The sequence below is a fragment of the Sus scrofa genome, chromosome 7 (genome assembly GCF_054392235.1).
Source record: "Sus scrofa isolate SSC_HxYL_T2T_F1_AM1 chromosome 7, Sscrofa_HxYL_maternal_Yorkshire_Landrace_v2.0, whole genome shotgun sequence".
Lineage (NCBI taxonomy): Eukaryota > Metazoa > Chordata > Mammalia > Artiodactyla > Suidae > Sus > Sus scrofa.
In genome coordinates this window covers 110,761,869-110,781,992 of record NC_139389.1, presented here as the reverse complement: position 1 = coordinate 110,781,992, position 20,124 = coordinate 110,761,869, and the positions used below count along the sequence as shown (strand labels likewise).

At 52.1% G+C, this 20,124-nt stretch overlaps 1 protein-coding gene across 3 annotated transcripts in view; it reads right to left on the bottom strand.

The window, feature by feature from the left end:
• Positions 1 to 213: 213 nt before the first annotated feature.
• The window catches only part of ESRRB (estrogen related receptor beta), a 186,052-nt gene continuing 166,141 nt past the window's right edge, over positions 214 to 20,124 (bottom strand). For all 3 annotated transcript variants that reach the window (XM_001928051.8, XM_021099542.2, XM_021099543.2), the window contains 4 exons: positions 19,537 to 19,647; positions 18,871 to 19,032; positions 9,881 to 10,150; positions 214 to 3,863 (listed from right to left, as the gene is read on the bottom strand). In XM_001928051.8, coding sequence (XP_001928086.2) covers positions 3,619 to 3,863; positions 9,881 to 10,150; positions 18,871 to 19,032; positions 19,537 to 19,647 — 788 coding nt within the window. In that variant the 3' untranslated portion in view covers positions 214 to 3,618. The remainder of the gene's footprint in view (positions 3,864 to 9,880; positions 10,151 to 18,870; positions 19,033 to 19,536; positions 19,648 to 20,124) is intronic.

Here is a 20,124-nt window from a genome sequence, read left to right as displayed (position 1 = left end):
TAGAAGGGGTTCTCACACCTGTTTCACACCGCTCAAGTTGCATTCCTGAGTTTCACTGCTGCACACACACTTTAATGCCTACTTGAATCCCCAGAGAACATAGGCTGAGCTGGTCCTCCTGACGGCCTCTCCTGGCATCAGCCTGAGACCCGAGGGCAGTGCTGTCCAGGGGACAGCCAGCTGGGAAAGATAATGTGTGAAGAAACTCTCCAATAGGCTGTTCCTTATTTATTAGATTCCAGATACATGGGACCAGGACGGAAGAATTCTAGGGCGTTTGGGAGAACACATACAGAGGTGGAAGTACGTACAGGTGGGTGATGCAATGTGGGACCGCCGTTTTAAAAAATATATACATCTTAAGAAGCCATTCCAGCCATATTATCATTATTAGAAAATAAAACAATCTCCACATAGTGCTTTTCTTTGGTGCTCTTCTGTCTTCTTGTCACAACTTTGTCACTACTGCCCCTCAGCAAAACCCCTCCACCTTCTCCCATCTGTGCAGTGGGAGGGGAGTGTCTGGATGGGTGGCCCCCAGGGCAGGGGTGGGTGCAGATTTGGGCTCCTCCAGGGCCCTGCCATGGCCTCCTACCCAACATCCTGCTCGGGTTTTGAGAGCTTCTTACTCGATTCTTAATTTGTGTCCTGGGACATCACTGACGTGTCCTGTATGCCACAACTGGGAGCCACTGTCAAGGTTCACATGTGGCCAAACCAGTCTAGAATCCTTAAAAAGGGTGGGGACATGGGGACCAAACAAAACCCAGCCAATACCACCTTCTCCATGGTTGGATTTTTTTTTTTTCATTTTATTTCTTGGTTCATTTCAATGACCTGTATCATGAGGGTACAGCTGAGAAGGGCTATTGCCTCTTTACAGACTTTCCAGGAACAGCAGATTTGGGGGTAAACTTCAGTTTTGTGTTTGGGGGGGAAGGGATGTCCTAAACTCCTCGCTCTACCGTCCTCTACTATCAGGGCCACCTTCCCAGGGAGGTCCCAAAGCCGGCTAGGCTTCCCACTAAGAAGCTGGCCCCTGAAGTCTGAGCACCAACGGATCCATCAAGTACACATGGGGGCCTTTCCCACTGCACAGAATTCTCATCATTACTGATACATTTCCTGTTGCCATTGGAGAATTTTTAAAGTGTAAAAGCAGCAGCAGCATCCATCTCATACATACCAAGCCATCAGGGCCACCGCTCCCTCTGCTCTGCAGGGACCCTAATGCCAGGACACTTGCATTAAGTACTGGATCCAGTGAGGCAAAGCTGCCCTGTGTATAAACACCCACCCACTGCAAACCACTGTTGGCCCGAGATGCTCTGCCTAGAAAACACGGACTGCAAAGGCCAGCTGTGCACAGGCCCCTGCCAGAGCCCACAGCTAGGATCCTCATGCTTGAGCAGGAATTGACACTGCAGAGAATGGGGCCATGAGATGTGACCCTCTGCCACACCTCCTGGAGCACACAGCTGTGAGAGGCTAAGGTAGCCTCCCCCAGAACAGGCCCCATGTTCTCACCGTGCCATCTCCCCAGTCCAGATTTCATGGCATGGCCCCTGATGGCTAAGTTAGGCCTGGGTTTTTATCCCTGGTCCCTTGGAGGCACCTGTGCATCTGTCCACCCAAATTGGAGACTGCACAGCAAGCCGGGACTGAAGCATCCTGATGCCGACCGACAAGTGACTGTGGCCTTGAAGTCCCAACAGGCAAAGGAGAGGGAGGCACACTTCACTGGCCTGTGAAGTTTCCTGGAACTCCCGGCATTTACTATGTGAAGATGTCTGAGAGCAGCTGCCAGGATTTAGGCAACCCTCTTGCGTAGGGCGACCTCGGCACATCCTGGCATGAAAGTCCTGGAGGAGCAGTGTCTGGGCGTGGAGAGGTGGAACCAGCAAGAGCTGTTTTCCTTGGGAAGCTGTGAGGCTCTGGAGGGTACCTGGCTTCCTGGACCTAGTGATGGGTGAGTGGGACCTGCCTCCTCCTAGGTGACAGAATGCGGGTGGACTCCCTAGGAGTGTGCCCCGGGTGGGGCTGCTCTGATCCTTTTACGTTAGAAGGCAGCTGATTGGAAGAAGAACTTTCCATCATGCCTGATACCCCTTCATCCCCAGGAGATCAGATCGTCTAAGCTGCCCTGTGAGCACCGGATGTCATGTTCAAGGCTGCCCCGAGTGGGTTATAATGAACTTTCGTAGCCACTCATAGAAATGGGTGATGAACCTTCCCTATTCGGCCAGGACTGAGGGGTTTTCCTGGGAGATAGACTTTCAGTGCTAAGATTCGTCCTGGGCAAATCAGGATGGTTGTCACCTTACACAGCAGTCTGGAGGGCTAGTGGGGTGGGGGACGGGTAGAGGGGAAAGCAGAGAGTTGTCCCGACAGAAAGCTGGCCTTCTAAGTGCCCCCAGGGGGCCACCCATACTGCCTTAGACCAAGGGTGGCAGGAGCAAGCCCTCCTGTGGCTCTGATACAGGAGGAGGGGGCGTCCTGGTGTCCACTGCCACCAGAAGCCAGGAAAGATCAGGCAGGCTCCTCTGAGCCTCTGTCTTCAGGGCTGCCCTGTGGCTCATCTCTGCTTCTGGGGCTTTCTGTGCTCAGCAAAGATGGGTTTGGGCCTCTCCCTACTCTGCCCCCTCCTCCCAGGGATGCCAACCTGGAATAACAATGCCCAGGGCACCCTGGATAGGGTCAGGCCTCTGCACATCCACCACTACCCACCGGGCCACCTGCTCTGCACCTGCTCTGGGGGAGGGGGAGATGCACGCAGAAGGGGGAGCACTGGGGAATATTGTGACACTGCCCTTCTCTGAGCCAGCACCGCCCCCAGCTATGGGCCCTGAAGTCATCTTGGCTGGTGAACCACGGTGGGACTGAGCTCTGAGGTACAGCAGGAAGTAGCAGTGGGACTCCTTGGGGGTGGGGTGGGGGAGGGAGACAGGCAGGCCCTGGGGCAGCGGTGATGGGCAGGTGGGATGGGGGGCACTGAGGGGTGGGCTGACCAGGGCAATGCATGAGCTCCAACAGCTAGTCTCCGACAGCGAGCCTGGGCCGGGAGCCTAGAGGGAGGATGGTGGAAGGTGCAGGGCCTCCTGAGGGACCCGTGGAACCCCCGAGTAGGCAGGGCTGCTGGAAGAAAGTGCCTGCCTTCTGGGAAAGGACAACTTCCAGAAGGTACCCCACCTGGTATGCCAGAGTCCTGGGCGCTGAGCACTGCCCACCCAGGCCATGGGTGGAGGAACAGGGGTGGGGTTAGGAAATATATGTGCTGCATCTTGGTGGCTGGGTGGGGGTGGGGGTGCTTCCTCGGTGGCCTCCAGCTTCAGGGGAGGCAGCTCTGGCCCAGGGCTCAGCACTGCCCATGGCAGACAAAAAACATACCAAAGAAAATGCCAGTTACAGATGAGCCCTGTGCCCTGCCCCCCATCCCCGTTCCCCCGCCCCACAGCACCCAGGACTGCACACAGCCGGGAGGCGAGGAGCCCCTTCCTCTGGGCCTGCTCATGGCCATGATACAGGACTTGAATGTTGAGGCTGGTGGCTGTGGAGGTCTCCGCGTCGGTCCATCCATTTGTCTGTCCTCAGGTGGGAGTCAGGCCGTATGCCAGGCCATCAGACCTTGGCCTCCAGCATCTCCAGGAAGAGTTTGTGCATGGGCACCTTGCCTTGCAGTTTGATGCTGTAGAAGTGCTGCACGGCCTTGGCGGCCGTCTGCCGAAGCAGGGGCAGCGTCAGCAGCAACTTGCCCGTCCTCCGAGGCTCCTCGTGGCGCTGGCTCAGCTCGTAGTCCTGCAGTGCCTCATGCAGCAGGTCCTGCAGCTTCTGGACAGCCTCCAGATCCTCGATGTACATGGAATCTGGGGGCACAAAGGGAACATCAGCAGGTGTGGCTGGGGAGCACTGCCCTAAGTGTGGGGACCACCCCGGGGCCCTTGATCTCTGCTTTGGAGCCTTCCAAATCCTCATTTTACAAAGAGGGAAGCGCACACTCAGGGAAGTTAAGCTGCCAGCCTGAACTCACAGAAGCCAATGACAGAGCTGGGGTTCCCACCCAAGGAGAGATCTGTATTTATGGAGGACTCTTCTTGAGAAACCACCAAGAGGTGGCAGCGGAAACCCAGAAAGACCTGAACATGCGCAGACCTGCCATTCCCCTGGAGATACCTACCAGAGGGACTCTGGAACCAAACTGGTGGAACTATAATCCTGTGCCCCTCACCTGCGAGCTCGGTGACCTTAGGCAAGTTATTTAATTTCCCTGCACCTCATTTTCCTCATTTGTGAAATGGGATAACAACCATACCTCTTTCAAGACATTAAATGAGTTCATGCAGATCAAGGGCTTAAAACAGCACCTGTCACAAAGCGCCCAGCTCGTAGTAACATCACCATCATCGCCACCACCCTCCTATCACCACCCCAGCATCATCGTTACCATCACTGTCATCAGCCACCACCAGCACCATCAGCACCACCATCACCTTCATCATCATGACCACCCCCCCAGCATGATCCCCATCATCCCTATCAGGATCATCCCCATCAATCATTGTCATTGCCCCACCAGCATCCCCATCACCACCGTCATCATCATCATCATCATTAGCACCACTGTCATGATCAAGTCTTCAGTGCACTCACTGACCTTACAGAACAGCGGTTACACTGTATAGACACAGATAAAGGGGCGGAGCTCTGTGTCTGGGTGCCCTGTGGTGGAGGATATGAGGGGACCGAGACAGCAAGGCTGGTGATGGACGATGCCACTGTGAGTTCTCTAAGATCCTGGGGAGGGCTTTGGACTCAAGCCATGAATTGCTAATGAAATTTACCTAAATGCCAGGAGGGCAGGGAGGCGCCCACTGCCAGTTGCGTTACAGTTGGGTCTAAGCCAAAGTAAAGCAGAACCCACGTCTTGGCCTTGGGGAAAATAGCCAGCCTTCTTTTGACATTCCTTAAAGACACTGAGCCACCAGCACCCAATGCCTGCCAAAGGTGGGAGGGTAAGCCTGCATGTAATCAAGTGAACCTGAAGCTCTGGGTGGGTTGCCAAGGAAGCCTGGGCAAGTTTCCTGAATTCCTCAAAAAAGCAGGGCAGGTCTTGCACATGTTGGTTTAGATACCAGACTGCCAAGGGCCGCTGGACCAACTGGCTGACCCCAATAATTGCCTCTGACCTTCTGGATCCACATTCAGCCCATGCCTGAAGGGTCCTGCCTCTTTCTCTTGGGAGAGTAGCAGTAGAATGAGGTGGATAAGACTCGGGAGTCTTAGATGCTGTGTGACTTTGGCCAAGTTACTTGGGCTCTCTGAGATCATCTGTGAAACAGAGCAAATGAGAGCTCATACCTAACAGGGTGGTGGTGCGGGTTAAGCGAACTCGCTCGTCATCAGGCACTTAATGGCACCTAATGAACGTTGTTATCGTTACTGTGAGAACTCTGGCTGCAGGAGAGTGCCCTGGCAGGGCTGGCCCCATACCCAAGACTCCTCCACATTTTTCTGCTTTTTGTGACCAAGGCGGTGAGGACCCCACCTCTGCCAGTTGGGGGTGAAGTATGGCTCTGTTCCTATGCTCTAGGCTGTTTCCAGAGCATGCACTCGAGGTGCACGGGTCCCTGTGAGGCTGGGACCTGGCCATGCAGACTCCCTGCCTCCTGCCAGCTTCCTCTCCCCCCCACCTCACCCTCCCCGAGGAGGTCAAAATTGGCAGCTGCCTTCGACCAAAAATAAAATAAAATAACATTGCCAGATTAATTTCTTTACAATCCATCAGCAAGTCTGTATCGATGGCATTGATAAACTGTTAATTACAAAATCAATGGCTATGAATTTTTTCTGCTGTCAGGGAGCCTTGGGGAGGCGAGGAGGTGGGCTGAAAGACAGCCAGCAGGCTCCCGGGGGGCGGGGGGGGGGGAGCTGTGGCTTGGGGCCATAGCCTCTGACGTGCTCCCGCCCACTCAACTCAGCAGTGGTACCCACGGTGGCCTTTGGGGGCCCAGAATGATTCCAGTGATCTCCTGGCCCCTCTCTCTCCTCCATCTAACACACTGTCTGCCTGGTAACACACTGTCACACCGTACTGCTGGGGACAGTTTACTCCCCCACAACCTTTCATGGCTCCCTATCCTGACCCAATTACACCCACTCCCTTCACAGGCCTGGAGCTTCTGTCTGACCCCAACAGCTCTTCTAGCCCAAGCTCCAAACAGCCCTGTTCTTTCTGTTTCCTGCCTGAAGCTGATCTGTCATGACACAGCCGAGGCCTTTGGTATCACAAATTCCCCTTTCTCCACTTGGAGCTCTTTCACCTGCACAGGGCGGCAGGATGACAGGTAAACACCACTGGGCAAGAAGTCCAGGTTCCCGGAAATTTGTCTCTCAAGACAAAGCATGTACTCAGGCAAAGCTTGATGCTAGGTGAAGTTCCTGACAGGCTCCGTTGGTCATCAGGTGGCGTGTGTGAATGTGTGTGTGTGTGTGTGTGTGTGCGCGCACACGCATGTGCACGTGGGCATATGTATGTGCATGTCTGTATGTGTTGAGATCAAGGCAAGAGCAGCTGGCAGAGCTAAAGAGTCCTCTGAAAGCCCTTGCAACTTGGCAGTGTGAGGTGGGTGGAGGTGACAGTTGAGTGGCTCCCACTTCTCCCCGCTCCTCTCCTGGCACGGGCAAGCGTGAGCTCTAGGTCTCGTTAAAAGTAGTCAGGAGAGTCCAAAATCAAGCACGTGGCCTCAGGGCCTAGGCAGCCCTGTGGCATCTCCCTGTGCCTGCTGTGTCCTCCGCTTTCACTGGGTCCCTCTCCTCCGCCAGCCCCCCACAACCGCTGATGACAACACTTTCCTTTGAATGGGAGAGAACAGGGGGCGCACCCATTCTGCACGATATGGAATGATGGAGAGTTGCCATTGTGCATGTGTCAAAACTGCTAGACCCATACAACACAAATTCTGATGGCAACTGTGGCCTTACTTTCTTTCTTTCTTTTTTTTTTTTTTTTTTTTTTTTTTTTTTTGTCTTTTTAGGGCGACACCCACAGCACATGGAGGTTCCCAGGCAAGGCGTCAAATCGGAGCTGTAGCGGCCAGTCTATACTACAGCCACAGCCATGCCAGATCCAAGCCGTGTCTGCGACCTACACCACAGTTTATGACAATGCTGGATCCTTAACCCTCTGAGCGAGGCCAGGGATTGAACCCGAGTCCTTATGGATGCTAGTCAGATTCATTTCCACTGAGCCATGATGGGAAATCCTAGACTTTCATTAATAATAATGTATCAATTATTAGCTCATTAATTATAACAAATTAATAGGGGACATTGTGTACAGGGGCAGGGGGACCCAGGTGGGATGGTATATGGAAGGAACTCTCTTTCTCTCTGCTCAGTTGCTTTGTTAACCTGAAACTGTACGAAATAAACCCAACAGCATGAGCGTTCTCTAACAAAGACTACATTACAATTTGGGGATCTTAAGGTGTATGTAAATGGTCTCTATAGAAGCATGTAAAATGTTTAATTCTTATTTTGCATTAGTGTTTTTTTATAAAACAGATTTGAACTTAAAAAAAAAAAAAAAAAAAAAAAGGTTTCCTCTGTATATTAGGCCAGGTTCCCTAGAATCAGAGCCTGGGACAGGGGTCAGATGCTTGACTTGTGAAGAATGGACTTTCAGGAGAAGGAAGGCAGGGAGGCAGCATAGGGCAAAGGTGGGAACAAGTAAAGTAAGGATACCGCCTTGGCCTGGGCCTGATCCCATGCCAGGAGTCCCCCGTGTGGGTCCGTCACTGGCTGAACGTGAAAAGAGAGGGCAGCGAGGTACCCAACTGTCCAGGAAAAACAAGTGAGGGCAGGTCTCTGTTCAAAGGGCAGCTGTGAGCTATGAGCATCAAAATTCAGCAGCTGGAGCAAGGGTGCACTAACCCAGTAGAGGGGGTCTGAATGGGGCATCAACAGCTTCTCTTGCATTCTCTATGAAGCCATTTGTTAGGGGACCACCTGTCCCGGTTTTTAGGGACTGAGGTTTCCCAGGACATGGAACTTCCGGAAAAACCATGAGAGCATCAAGCAAACCGCTGGTCACCCTGTTTGTACTGTCACCATGTGGAACCAGTTCTCCCTCTTCTATATACTGATAACATTGTTTCCTCTAATATTAATAGCAATGATAATGAATATTTATTGAACCTCTAGGCCAGGCACAGGGCTAAGCGCTTTATCTTCAGTTGATCATTTAAAACAAAAGTGCTTGGAAGAGTGACAGAGCTGTCCCCACTTTACACACAGGACAAAGCTACAGAGAGCTGCCAACCTGCTCAAGGTCACACTGCTACTAAGTGTCAGAGCTAGAATTTGAACTTGGGTCCAATCTGAACTTGACTCATCTTGAGCAACTAACTACTGCATGAGCCTGGCAGCAGAATTCTGCATCCGCATGCCTGACACTCTGTCTTTAGGATGGGGACCCTGCCTTTCTCCTTCTGAAATCCCCACCACCACCCTTGGCCCTGGCCTGGTACCTGCAGAGAGTGATCACCCTCCAAGTGTGGACACAGGTTACATTCAAGCTCACTCACCTGCATGACCAACGCCCAGCCCCTTTCCTCAGGGCGTCTAGCCAAAAGTTGGTGGGGGCAAAAGAAATGGAATGAGGCCTCCTTTTTAATGCCAGGAAGGATTGCTATTTTGGGCCTGAGGATTTGAGTGGGCGATGGAAGGAGTGGGCATAAGCTTGGAGTCGATTTGGGAATCAGAGGACCTTGGTTCAAGTTCTAGCCCTGACACTCTTAACTGTGTGATGCTGGGCAATTTGCTTCACATTTCCAAGCCTCAGTTTCCATATCTGTAAACCAGGGTTAAAATAATAAGAACTTTGCTCATAGGGTTGATTGTAAGATGAAATCAGTTCATGGATAATTGACTTAATAGGTTGAGTACATATTATGTGCCAGGCATCACATAAGCATAATTATATGTAAATAAATCCCTTCCATAGTCTTGTAGGGTAGAGACTATTGCGCCCCCCTCCCCCACTTTTTTGTCTTTTTAGAGCCACACCTAAGGCATATGGAAATTTCCAGGCTAGGGATCAAATTGGAGCTACAACTGCTGGCCTATACCACAACCACAGCAACGCAGGATCGGAGTCGTGTCTTCGACCTATACCACAGCTCACAGCAGCAGCGGATCCTTAACCCATTGAGCAAGGCCAGGGATCAAACCCACATCCTCACGGATACTAGTCAGGCTTGTTACTTCTGAGGTACGACGGGAATTCCTATTGTGCCCATTTTACTGATAAAGAAACTGAGGTGCAGGAGCTCCCACTGTGGCCTGGTGGGTTAAGAATCCGACTGCAGTGGCTCAGATCACTGGGGAGGTGCAGCTTTGATCCCTAGCCCTGTACAGTGACTCAAGGATTGGTGTTGCTGTAGCCATGGCATAGGTTGCAACTGCAGCTCAGATTCCATCCTTGGGCAGGAGCTGCCATGTGCCCTGGCGGGGGTGGCCAATTTAAAAAAAAAGAAGGAAAGAAGCTGAGTTCAGTGAAGTGACTTGCCCAAGTGGCAGAAGCAAGATTTGACTCTTAGTAACCCAGCTCTAGAATCTGTGTGCCCTGTTAACCCCAGAGCTCATCTGGATGGCAGGGGCCCAGCAAAACGCCCTGCAAATCAAGGGCTTAGGAAATACTCCACCAATGCCAGCCTTCATCACCCTCTTTTCAATTCTGGGCCACCCCTTGCACAATCTTTGGTGACAAGAAGCCCTAGCATCGTGTCACCATTCCTGCCCAATCACAGGCCCCAGAGCCGTCATGCTCCCCAGGCCCGGAAGACCTCTCGGAGCTCCCCCTGCAGGCCCCACCCCGCCGTACCTGAGTTGGCCAGGGCCAGGGCCTTGAGCGTCACAAACTCCTCCTTCTCCACCTTGAGCTTCTTGTACCTGCGGACCAGCTGCAGGATGGCCCGGTAGAGCTCCAGCAGCCCCGCGAGGCGGGAGTGCTCCTCATCCATGATGTAGTCCTCGGCGTACACCAGCTTGTCGTCGTAGGGCAGCGAGCGGTACACGATGCCCAGAATGAGGATCTCCATCCAGGCGCTCTGCAGCAGGCTCATCTGGTCCCCCAGAGAGAGGTTGGAGAAGCCTGCATTAGAGGGGAGAACAGGGCGGTTAGGGGGTGGGCCAGGGGTCTCCCTGGGGCTGGCTGGAGGCTGGATCAGTCCCCAGGTACCTCCGGATCCTGCCCCTCCCACTTTACCCGCTGGCCTCATTGTCCTTCCCTTGGTGAATGAGTCAGACTTGGAATTCGTGGAAAAGACTTACATAATAAGAGCTCGGTCAATGTTGACAGTTGTTGTTATCATTATTATTGCTACTTCTATGGTATTTTTCAAATGTGTGGAGAGGCTTTTTGGTCAATTAAATGCATTTGTCATTTAAGGAGTTATCGAATTCATAGCGGAATCAGGAGGTGGCAGTACAGGGTCCTCCACTCTGAGGATCACCCCTCTCTGCTCAAACAGGGGAGGCTTTGGTTAAAGTGACACCTGACCCTCATACAGTCTCAGCTGTGCTGGGACCCTGGAAGGAGGCAGCTGCTCCAGGCCAGTGACCCCCAGTGGCCACAGCCTGGGATGGCTAAGAGCTCAAGAGCCCCCAGGGTCAGGGGGCACTTTTCTCACAGGCAGCCTGTCCTCTCAAGGGTCAGAACCCTGCTGGCTGGGCCATCACTCTCCACCTAACCCTGACCCAAGCTGTGAGCTTGGATCGTGGGTGTTTCCTCCTCCTCAGCAAGGAGGCTGAGACCAGAGCGAGAAAAGGCTGGGGCTGGGGATGGCCCCGTAATGTGACACTGAGATGGCCTGGGCTTGAATCCAGACTCCTCATTTACTACCTATAGGCTGACCTTGTAAGAGCTGTGCTACTTCCCCAAACCTCAGCTTCCTCATCTGTGAAATGGGTATGAGTGGTGCCTGCTTCAGAGAGCTGCTGTGAGCTCTACTGAGACAATGATTACATACATTTACTGTGCTTTTACTATTATTATTATTATTAACGACACGATGAAAGTCTTCATCTGCAAAATGAGAACACTGTACCAGAACTGCATTATACATGCACTTGACTTAGGTAAAGTCAATTCACATCTGCATTTAAGAGAAAAAAGGGGGGGAAAGGAAGGAAGGGAGAGAGGGAGGGAGCAGGTAGGGGAGCAGGGAGAGAGAAAGTTGATTTTTCAAATATTTTGTTCACTAAACACAAGGCAATAACTTCAACCAGAAACTTGGTGATGTGTTCCAACACTGACCATGTCAGTGGTGCCGAAAAAGAAAGGTATCCACAAAGCCATCTGCACCATGCATTCGCCCTGGAAAACTGAAAATAAAGGATCTCCGGGGTTAATTTTGCAGGACTCTTCATGCTGACTTAGAACCTAACCCTGATGTGGTGCGGTGAGGACCAAAAGAAATGGTGCATAGGAAGCACTTAGCACACCGCCCGCCCCCTCCCCACAGTCAGTGCTCAGCACACCTGAACAACTTCCTTGTTGTGGTGATGGCTGTAGGTGTTACCATTACTGCTGTTGTTGTTGGCAGCATGCTATTGGCATGACTCTCTTCTCCCCCATGGACTAGAGGCCCAGGGCGGTCCCCAGCCTCTGAACTGGTCCACCACCTGGTTCCCGTGGACTCCATCCTGCCTTCATCTGCCGCCCTCTGTCTCTAAAAGCCACAGTCCCTCCCTGTTTTCCAGCCAGTGCAATCAGTGTTCAACTTCAGGAGGCACCCCGGGGATGGAGCCCCTTTGCTCGGCAGGTCCCCCTTTCCCAGTGAGCACCCTCTTCATCTGACTGTCGTGGTTTGGGGGCAGGTCTGTACCGGCTGGACCTAGGATCACCACCTGGCCAAGGACATCCCTAGGTGATCACCCACAGAGCTGTAGCGATGACACTGATGACACCGGGCTTGACTGATACGCCTTCTGTGGGGGCGGGCGCGGGGGAGAGGCTGTGGCACAGAGCGCTCAGGTGTGTGCGTGTTACGTCCGGATCCCAGCATGGGAGAGGGAGTGGGGCTGGCTGTGGTGGCGGGGAGGGCCGGGAGTAATGAAAGATAGATAGAAATGGACATCCAATTTCCCTTATCAGGCCTCGGAGCGGGAGAGGCCTGGGGCGATGTTAATTAACAGATACCAATCAGGCGGCACAGGAGGGCGTGTGTACACAGGGATGGCACTGGGGCGGGGGTCTGAAGGCAGACGGTCTGGGAGGGAAGATGTCGGAGGTGGACGGGGCGAAATTAACAGACAATTGAAGGGGAAGGGGGCAGAGAGGGAGGGCGAGGTAGGAGCCAGTTTTCTGGAAACGGAGAAGAAAGGACTCCTGAGACGCTCGTGACTAGAGGAATGTGAGCAGTGTGCTCTGCCCCCTCGTTCACCCTGCAGATTCTTATTGAGCACCTACTAAGTGCTAGGGCCCATGCTAGGCACCAGGGACAGAACAACCCGCTCCAACGGGAGCCGGTCTCTGCCTTCAAGAGCTCCGGCAAGGAGTTCTCTAGTGGCACAGTGGGTTAGGGACCCGGCATTGTCACTGCTATGACTCGGGCTGCTGCTGTAGCGCAGGCTGAAAACATCCGCATGCTGCACGTGTGGCCAAAAAGAAATAGATCAGTCAAGAGGGAAGGACGTAGCTCAAGTTATCACATGTCCCCAAGAGGCTGTAAACAGAGCTAGTGAGTCGAAAGGTTCTCAATGCACAATGGGGGGGTTGGCCCAAATAAGTCCGGGGAGCCTTACAGAAGAGGAGACCTTGGGGCTGAGCTCTGAGAGGGAGGTAGGGCTCTGGGGCTCTCAAGGGGGCATGGATCGCTGTCACCCATGTGCTGGGCTCCCAGGAGCACAGTTGCCAAGAGACTCTCCTTCCCACCCTCAGCGTGGGCACCTGGCCTGTTGCAGAGGTGCCCCCTGAAACATTCCAGCACAGAACGGAGAATGGATACCACTGGGCCTCGACTCCTAGGTGACAAGACAGTGGGCCAAAAGCACGTGGTTGAGACCAGAGTCCAGATTTAGCTGCCTTTGCTTTTTGCATCTGAATCAGAGACAGGCCTGCAGGGCAGGTGGGAGGGTGTGGGTGGGGCCCCTTGGAGACTGTGAGACCACCACTGAAGGATGCCCTGAGGCCTGTGTGTACACCCCCCTGCTGGGCTGTTTTGAGGACGAACTTGGCCCCTGACTCCTCTCTTCCTCTTTGAGCTTCTTCAGAAGGAGCTGGAAATAGCTTTGAAAACCCAGGTGCACACTCCAAAGGGCTGCAGAGACAATACAGGCTGCTTCGTTTTGTGCAAGGTCAAGGGGAAATATTTGACATTTTCTAATATTTGATATAGTGCAAACATTCTCTAATGTTTGACAAAAGAAACACTAGAAGAAAAAATGAGAAATAAAAATTATCTCTAGAAGAAAGGAGGGGGAGGGAATGAGGATGGAGGTGAGAATTCTGCATACATTTTTTTTTTTTTTTTTGGTCTTTTTAGGGCGGCACCCATGGCACATGGACGTTCCCAGGCTAGAGGTCAAATCCGAACTGTAGCTACTGGCCTACACCACAGCTACAGCAACACAGGATCTGAGCCGCATCTGCGATCTACATCACAGCTCACAGCAACACCAGATCCTTAACCCACTGAGTGAGGCCAGGGATTGAACTCCATCCACATGGATCCTAGTCAGATTCGTCTCTGTTGAGCCACTAAAGGTACCCCTCTGCATACACCTTTTTGGTCTAGTTTTGGCTTTGAACCTGTCCACGTTGAAGATGTCCCAGAGTGAAATTAAATCAAGCATAACATAAAAGGCACGTTCCCTTCAACCTAGCGATCCCACTGCTAGAAATTTTCTCCCAGAAAGAAAAGTATGAATAAACACCCAAAGATAAATGTGAAAGAGATATTTGTTAGAGCCATCTGTAATGACCTAAAGCAGGAAAAAAAACCTAAATGTAATGAATTTAATACATGGACTTATTATGGAAATGTAATAAATATAATTATTAGCTGCGTGAATGGCACATTAGGAACCACTAGAAGGAATAAGAACCATTGGTGTGGATGTGGAAAGATACCCATTGCCCAAAAAGGATGTAACTCTTAAGGGCACAGATGCCACAGGCAGCCTGTCTGTTGGGATCTTAGCCCTGCAGACCACTGTCTGTGACCCTGGGCACGGTTTCTGTGCCTCCATTTCCTCATCTGTAAAATGGGAATAATAATAATACTAACCTCAGGGGATTGTTTGGATTAAATAAGCTAGCACATGGAACGCTTAGAGCACAGCTTAGCACATAGTAAATGCCCATATTATAAAGCAGTGTTTTATGTACTATGAGCTATGATGGGGGGAACACACACACACACACACACACACACACACACACACACACACAGAGTTACTACACATGTACAGGAAATCCCAGAATGATGCTTAAGAAAGAAGGGGAATTTATAACGCCTAACTTCCGTCCTTCTGCCGCATCCTTACTAGAAGCACACATTCTTTCTTTTTGTGAAACCCAAACAAAGGGGCTGAAGCACCGCTCGCTGCTGCCCTTCAGCAATGCACCCTTCACTTCTGGTTTCCGTGCTGGGCTGGGTCTCCTCCTTCATCAAGGGATCAGCAATTCTGGGGCAGCAGGGGTGCTGGGAGAGGCTGCCTATGGCCCATGCCCCTAGCGCTGCCCCAACTGGCTGCCCATGGCCCCTCTTTCCACCTCTCTCAGTTGCTTTATCTGATCTCATAACATTCAGGCTCTCCCCAAGCCCCCATCCCCCAGTGATCTGACAGCATGAGCTCCAAGAATTTAAAAAAAAAAAAAAAAGAGCACATAATTTGTGGCAAGTGGAGTTCATAATCTGTTAATTTATTATCGTTTCTGTCGACCTGGAGGGCCATTAGCAGAGGTAATAAAGGGAGATGTAATTATAGGATCTGAGGCCACTCCAGACACAGCTGCTGTCACTCGGCAGCCCATATTTCATCGGCCGCTGGCGCTCCTCTCTCCCCAGTGTGAGCCAGACGGTGGCTACCTGGGAGCAAGGCCCCTGAAGGACCCTCTGCGAGGAGGCCTCTGGGGGGTCCCCTGCAAAGGCCGTGCACATATCAGCCGGGGCCGGCAGGAGGCGGCTGTCCTGGCCCAGGGGGCTCTCGGGGCTGCCTGGGGTGGGGGGCCAACAGCTAACAGCATCCGCAGCCTGCAGTTCATCCAGTGATACCCGCCGCCTGTGAAAGGTTGCTGCCTCTTGTTCTAATCTCTCACTTGCCGGGAAAATGAGGTGGATACTCTAGAGCTTGTCCTCTGGTCAACTCAGCACTTGGAAAATTCAACTCGAGGGAAAAGCCTGGGAGTTCACGTTGTGGCTTAGTGGTAACGAACCTGACTAGTATCCATCCATGAGGACGCGGGTTTGATCCCCAGCCTCGCTCAGTGGATTAACGATCTGGCATTGCCATGAGATGTGGTGTAGGTCATGGTAACGGCATCTGGCATTGCTGTGGCTGTGGTGCAGACCACCAGCTGTAGCCCTGATACAACCCCTAGCCTGGGAACTTTTATACGCCTTGGGCGCAGCCCTAGAAAAACAAAAAAACAAAAAAACAAAAAAAAAAAGGAAAAAGCCTGAGCTGGGCGTGAGCAACTTCAGATTGGCTCAGACAAAAGAATGGCTGCCATTCTCAGGGAATCACAATCAACCCAGCTTCCCCACAGACCTCGCTCTGGCACGTATCCTGTGTGTTCAAAATATGGGGAAAAGGGATGGGCGTGCTCAAATGATCCTTCCTTCTGGATAAGCTGGTCAGTGCCTGCATGAATACGTCTGCTTCTATGCACAGCACCTAATGCCCTTCTGGACTTTTCCTCCATGGCCACCTGCCATCAATCCTAATGGCCTAACTCATGTTCCACTCTCTCCCCCGAAGCCCCATGGCATCCCTCTTGCCTCGGTGCTCTGTCTGTCCTGTGAGTCTTCCTGCTACATTCTAAGTACTACCTTCTTGGGAGTGAGTGAGAAACAGGAGGTGAAAACAAGTGGGCAGAAGGGAAATGAGATTGGCTGAGGGGGGGATAACTGAAGCAGAGGGTAACAGAGCTTCATGATACTATTTATTTGGCCTATCTTTGAAATTTTTCTTTGAAATTTTTCCTGGAAAAGCTTTCTTTTCTTTCTTTTCCTTCTTCTTCTTCTTTTTAAAACTATCTTATTCCCAAATGAGACGCTTAGGGCAGAAATTAATCTAATCCTTTGGATCAGCCACACCTCCTAGGAAGAGAGCTTACGTACGATTAATGCTGAAAACAGGCCCGATTAATGCTGAAAACATGCAGGTAAAAGCAAGTATGAAGCACCCTCTGTGTGCCAGGCTCTGGACTAGACGATACTGAGGCATGAGCTGAGGCTTCCTGTGCTTAATTCAGGGCGGTGGCTTGCGCTCTGCTCCAGAGCCCTAACCTGAGCTGTCTTGAGAAGCTGGTCCTTCATCTCTCCAGGAACCAAGATGGACAGTTGCTGACACAAGTCCCAGGCTGGGACCGAGGCTGGCATCCTCCCTGCTCAAGCTGCCCTCTTCTATCTTTCTAAGGTTTAGTGAGCAGGTCTTCAGATGAGTTTTCCATCTAATCTGAGATGGGATTAAGTCGATTAGTTTAACTATATCAGGCACTTGATTATGTCGTCACCTTTCATATGAGGTTTACATACAGTGGCAGGAGACCCTATTAATTAATTTTACCTTAAACACTAGAAGGTCAGGCCCAAATAATTCCCCATGCAAATGTATGCAAAATAGGCAAATTAGCATCTGAGACAGACAAATGAGCCCCTATGTTTATTTTATTTTTTAATCAAAAAGAATTCAGCTTTGGACAAGGAGAAATGACGATGCGCAAGGAGGCTTTTAATACTATTAGCAACGACAATGACCACTGGGTCACAGTCTCCGCCATTTATCAGCCATTTATCAGGCACCCACTATGTGTAGGGGCTGGGCTAAGCAGCCACATCCTCCCAGCAACCCAGTGAGGGGGCTGTTACAATTCCCATTTCACAAGTGGGGACCCTGCAGCACAGAAAAATGAAACATCTGGCCCAAAGCCAGAAAGGACAGAGCTGGGATGAGAACCCAGGCCGGCCTGAATCCAACGTCTATATCCTCAGCAACCATTCTGCTCTGCCCACTGCCCTCTTGGCTGGGCACAGATGGGAGGAGGGAAGGGAAATGGGTGCCAGGGCAGTACCTCCTTGTTCCACTCCACCCCCCAGGAGGCACTGCGGGTGTGGGGTGGTAGAAGGAGGCAGTGACCAGGAGGCCCGCCAGGAGCCACTCCTGAGCCATTGCTACGATGCGTATCGCTCAGCCTGGAAGAAGAGTGTGCGATGGGAAGGGGGCTGTGCCGGGGGAGCTGTGCCCGATTTGGCCCTGGGTTAGTGGAGCAATCCAGGCTGAGGTGTCTTAAGTAGTGGCCTGACCCTGCATTGGTGCTGCATCAGCACGGGGCAGATTCAAAAACTCCTGAGTGTGTAATCCCAAGAGGCTGAGCTCCTTAGTAAGGGCGCTCCAGCCCAGCTCTCCAGGGAGCCCACCTCTGAGTCAGGGAGCCCCTGTGGAAGGAATTCTAGGCTCCCTGCCAGCTAAGTGACACTGGCGCCACCTCTGAGCCATTGTCCGTGGAAGGCTCCTTCCTCTAAGTGCTGCACATGACATCTTATATAAGGACTTTCTGACTCGCCCCAGTCAACTGTGGGCCTTGGCATCTGAAGTCTAGGACACCTCTGCTACATAACCATGCATCTCTCAGAGCCGGCGGCAAACACAAAAAGCATCTGTAGACAGGAAGATAAAACGCCCCATTTCACGTAGCTAGGAAGAATCCCGAGTCCCCAGAGGTCATTGCCAGGGGAGAACAGGATGCCACAATCACACTGGTGAGCCAGGCTGTTAGGAATGTAAAGGAATAAACTGCACAGACTTTAGCAAGCTCCCCAACAGGGGTGCAGTGCAAAACATGTGGGTGTCTACAAAAACAAATTTACAAAGTCAGCTCCCTCCCTTTATTCATAATGAAAAAAGCTGAGAGAGGGGTATGAGGCCACACGCAATGAAGAGAAGTCTGTATCACCAGAAACATGTTCATTACACATAATTTTCATGCCAGAAATGATCTTAAAATCATCAAATCCAAACTAAGAGACAGGCCTCCCTCAGGATCAAGCAAGTGGCAGTAGCGAGCATGCCACTGGTGTCAGCCCAAAGCATCATACATGCCCACCCACGTCAATGCCTATGAAGGAGGTACTGCTGTTCTTCCCTGTTGGTGGAGCGGTCGGGCGACCCGCTCCGGGTTACACAGCTAGCAAGTTGCAGACCCAGAACTTGAATCCCAATCAGATTCCCAGGCCCATGTTCTTTAACCACACCAGTCCACTTGCCCCTAACAGGAAGCCAGAGACTCAGTCCCTCTTCTGTGCTGTTTTCCAGCATATTTCCCATAAGGTTGGTGAGGAAGCCCTACTCTTGGGCCTTTAAGGATCCAAAGAACTTGCTTTGATTATTACCTATTGCAGAAGCCGTCACAGCCCCACTAGAACGGCAGCCAGTTCTGAGGAGCTCTCAGCACTTCAGGAACATTACTAGACCTTCCAAACACTGTTCACCTCCAATCCCACAAAGAAAGGGACTCGGGGACAACAGACTGGCCAAGATTCCGCAGGGCTCCTGGGTCCCAAGCTCCCCTGCATCAGAACCAGAGCAGGTGGAACAGTGGCTGTGAATCTCTGACTACAAGCTCCCCGGTCCTATGGGACTCACCTGGGATGTGCTTGGCCCAACCAATGATGACCACGAGCTCCCTGTCGGCCAGGTCACAGAGAGTGGTCAGAGCCTTGATGTCGCCCTCTGGCATGCCCGGGGGAGGCATGGCGTAGAGTTTGTCCGGCTCAGCCACCAGCAGGTAGGAGACAATTTTAGTCACTGCAACGACCAAAGGGAGAGTGTCAATGCGGGGGGAAAGGAGAAGGGGGCCAAGGTGGAGCCTGAGATGGTTCAGGAAGAAAAGCCAGGTTCCCAGGAGTCCCAGGAAGGTCCAACGTGGCTCTGATCCCCCCTCCCTTTCTGACTCCACAAAGCAGCTAGAGGTGATGCTTTGGGCTGATGAGAAATATCCCTCCCAGGGAAGTGGCCTGGTTAATTCTCTTGAGAGGACCCTGTTTCAGGTGGGAGGCGGTGGGGCATGTTCTGGGTGCCAGGCCCACACCTTCTTAGGATTATGCTTCCTTTGGGGCTACATGGTTTAAATCCCATAGGCAAGGGCTTCTAAATGAAGCCCAGCGTGCCTGACATCAATGACACTGATGCTCCTGAGGGACCCCTGGTGTCCTATAATCCAGCAGTGCGAAGATGGCATTCCCCCAAGGAATGCCAGAAGTTCCAGGTACAGATGCCCACCAAAGGGGACACAGAGGGCCCCGCACTCACATGGCTTCTTCGCAGGAGGAGAAATCTGTAAGCTCAGGTACGGGCTGCTCTCTGAGTCCAGCCGTCGCTTGTATTTTTGGCGGCCTCCGCGCACTCGGTCCAGGCGCACCCCTGTCGGGAGGAGAGGGAGAAGGTCTTGGGGTTGTTCAGCATCACCATGGGGGCTTGTGCTGACTTGGCAATTTCAACAATGGCTAAAATTTTCAACTGACACCTCAATGGCTCTTTATAGCTGCCCCACGGCCAGCCTCGGGCCGGGTGGTTGGACAACCCTAAGATAATTGTCTTTACAGTAATGGCCCATCCCGGTTGCCCTAGGCCTGGTCCTGCCTCTCTAGATTCAGCATCCTCTTGAAATCCATCCCAAGCAACCTTCACCTCTTGAGTCTGTTGCTAAAAGGCAAAGCGCCACCAAGGCACGCCTCCAAGTGCTGGGGGAAGAAGACATATCATTTTAGATCGGCGGTGAATCCAGGAGGGACTGAGTTAGCTTTGCTGAGAGAGGAAAAGAATCCCTGCCATGGGCAGCACCTCCAGAAAGCTGACATAAAAGTTTCAAGCTTTTCACAGAAGAAGAATCTAGATGGA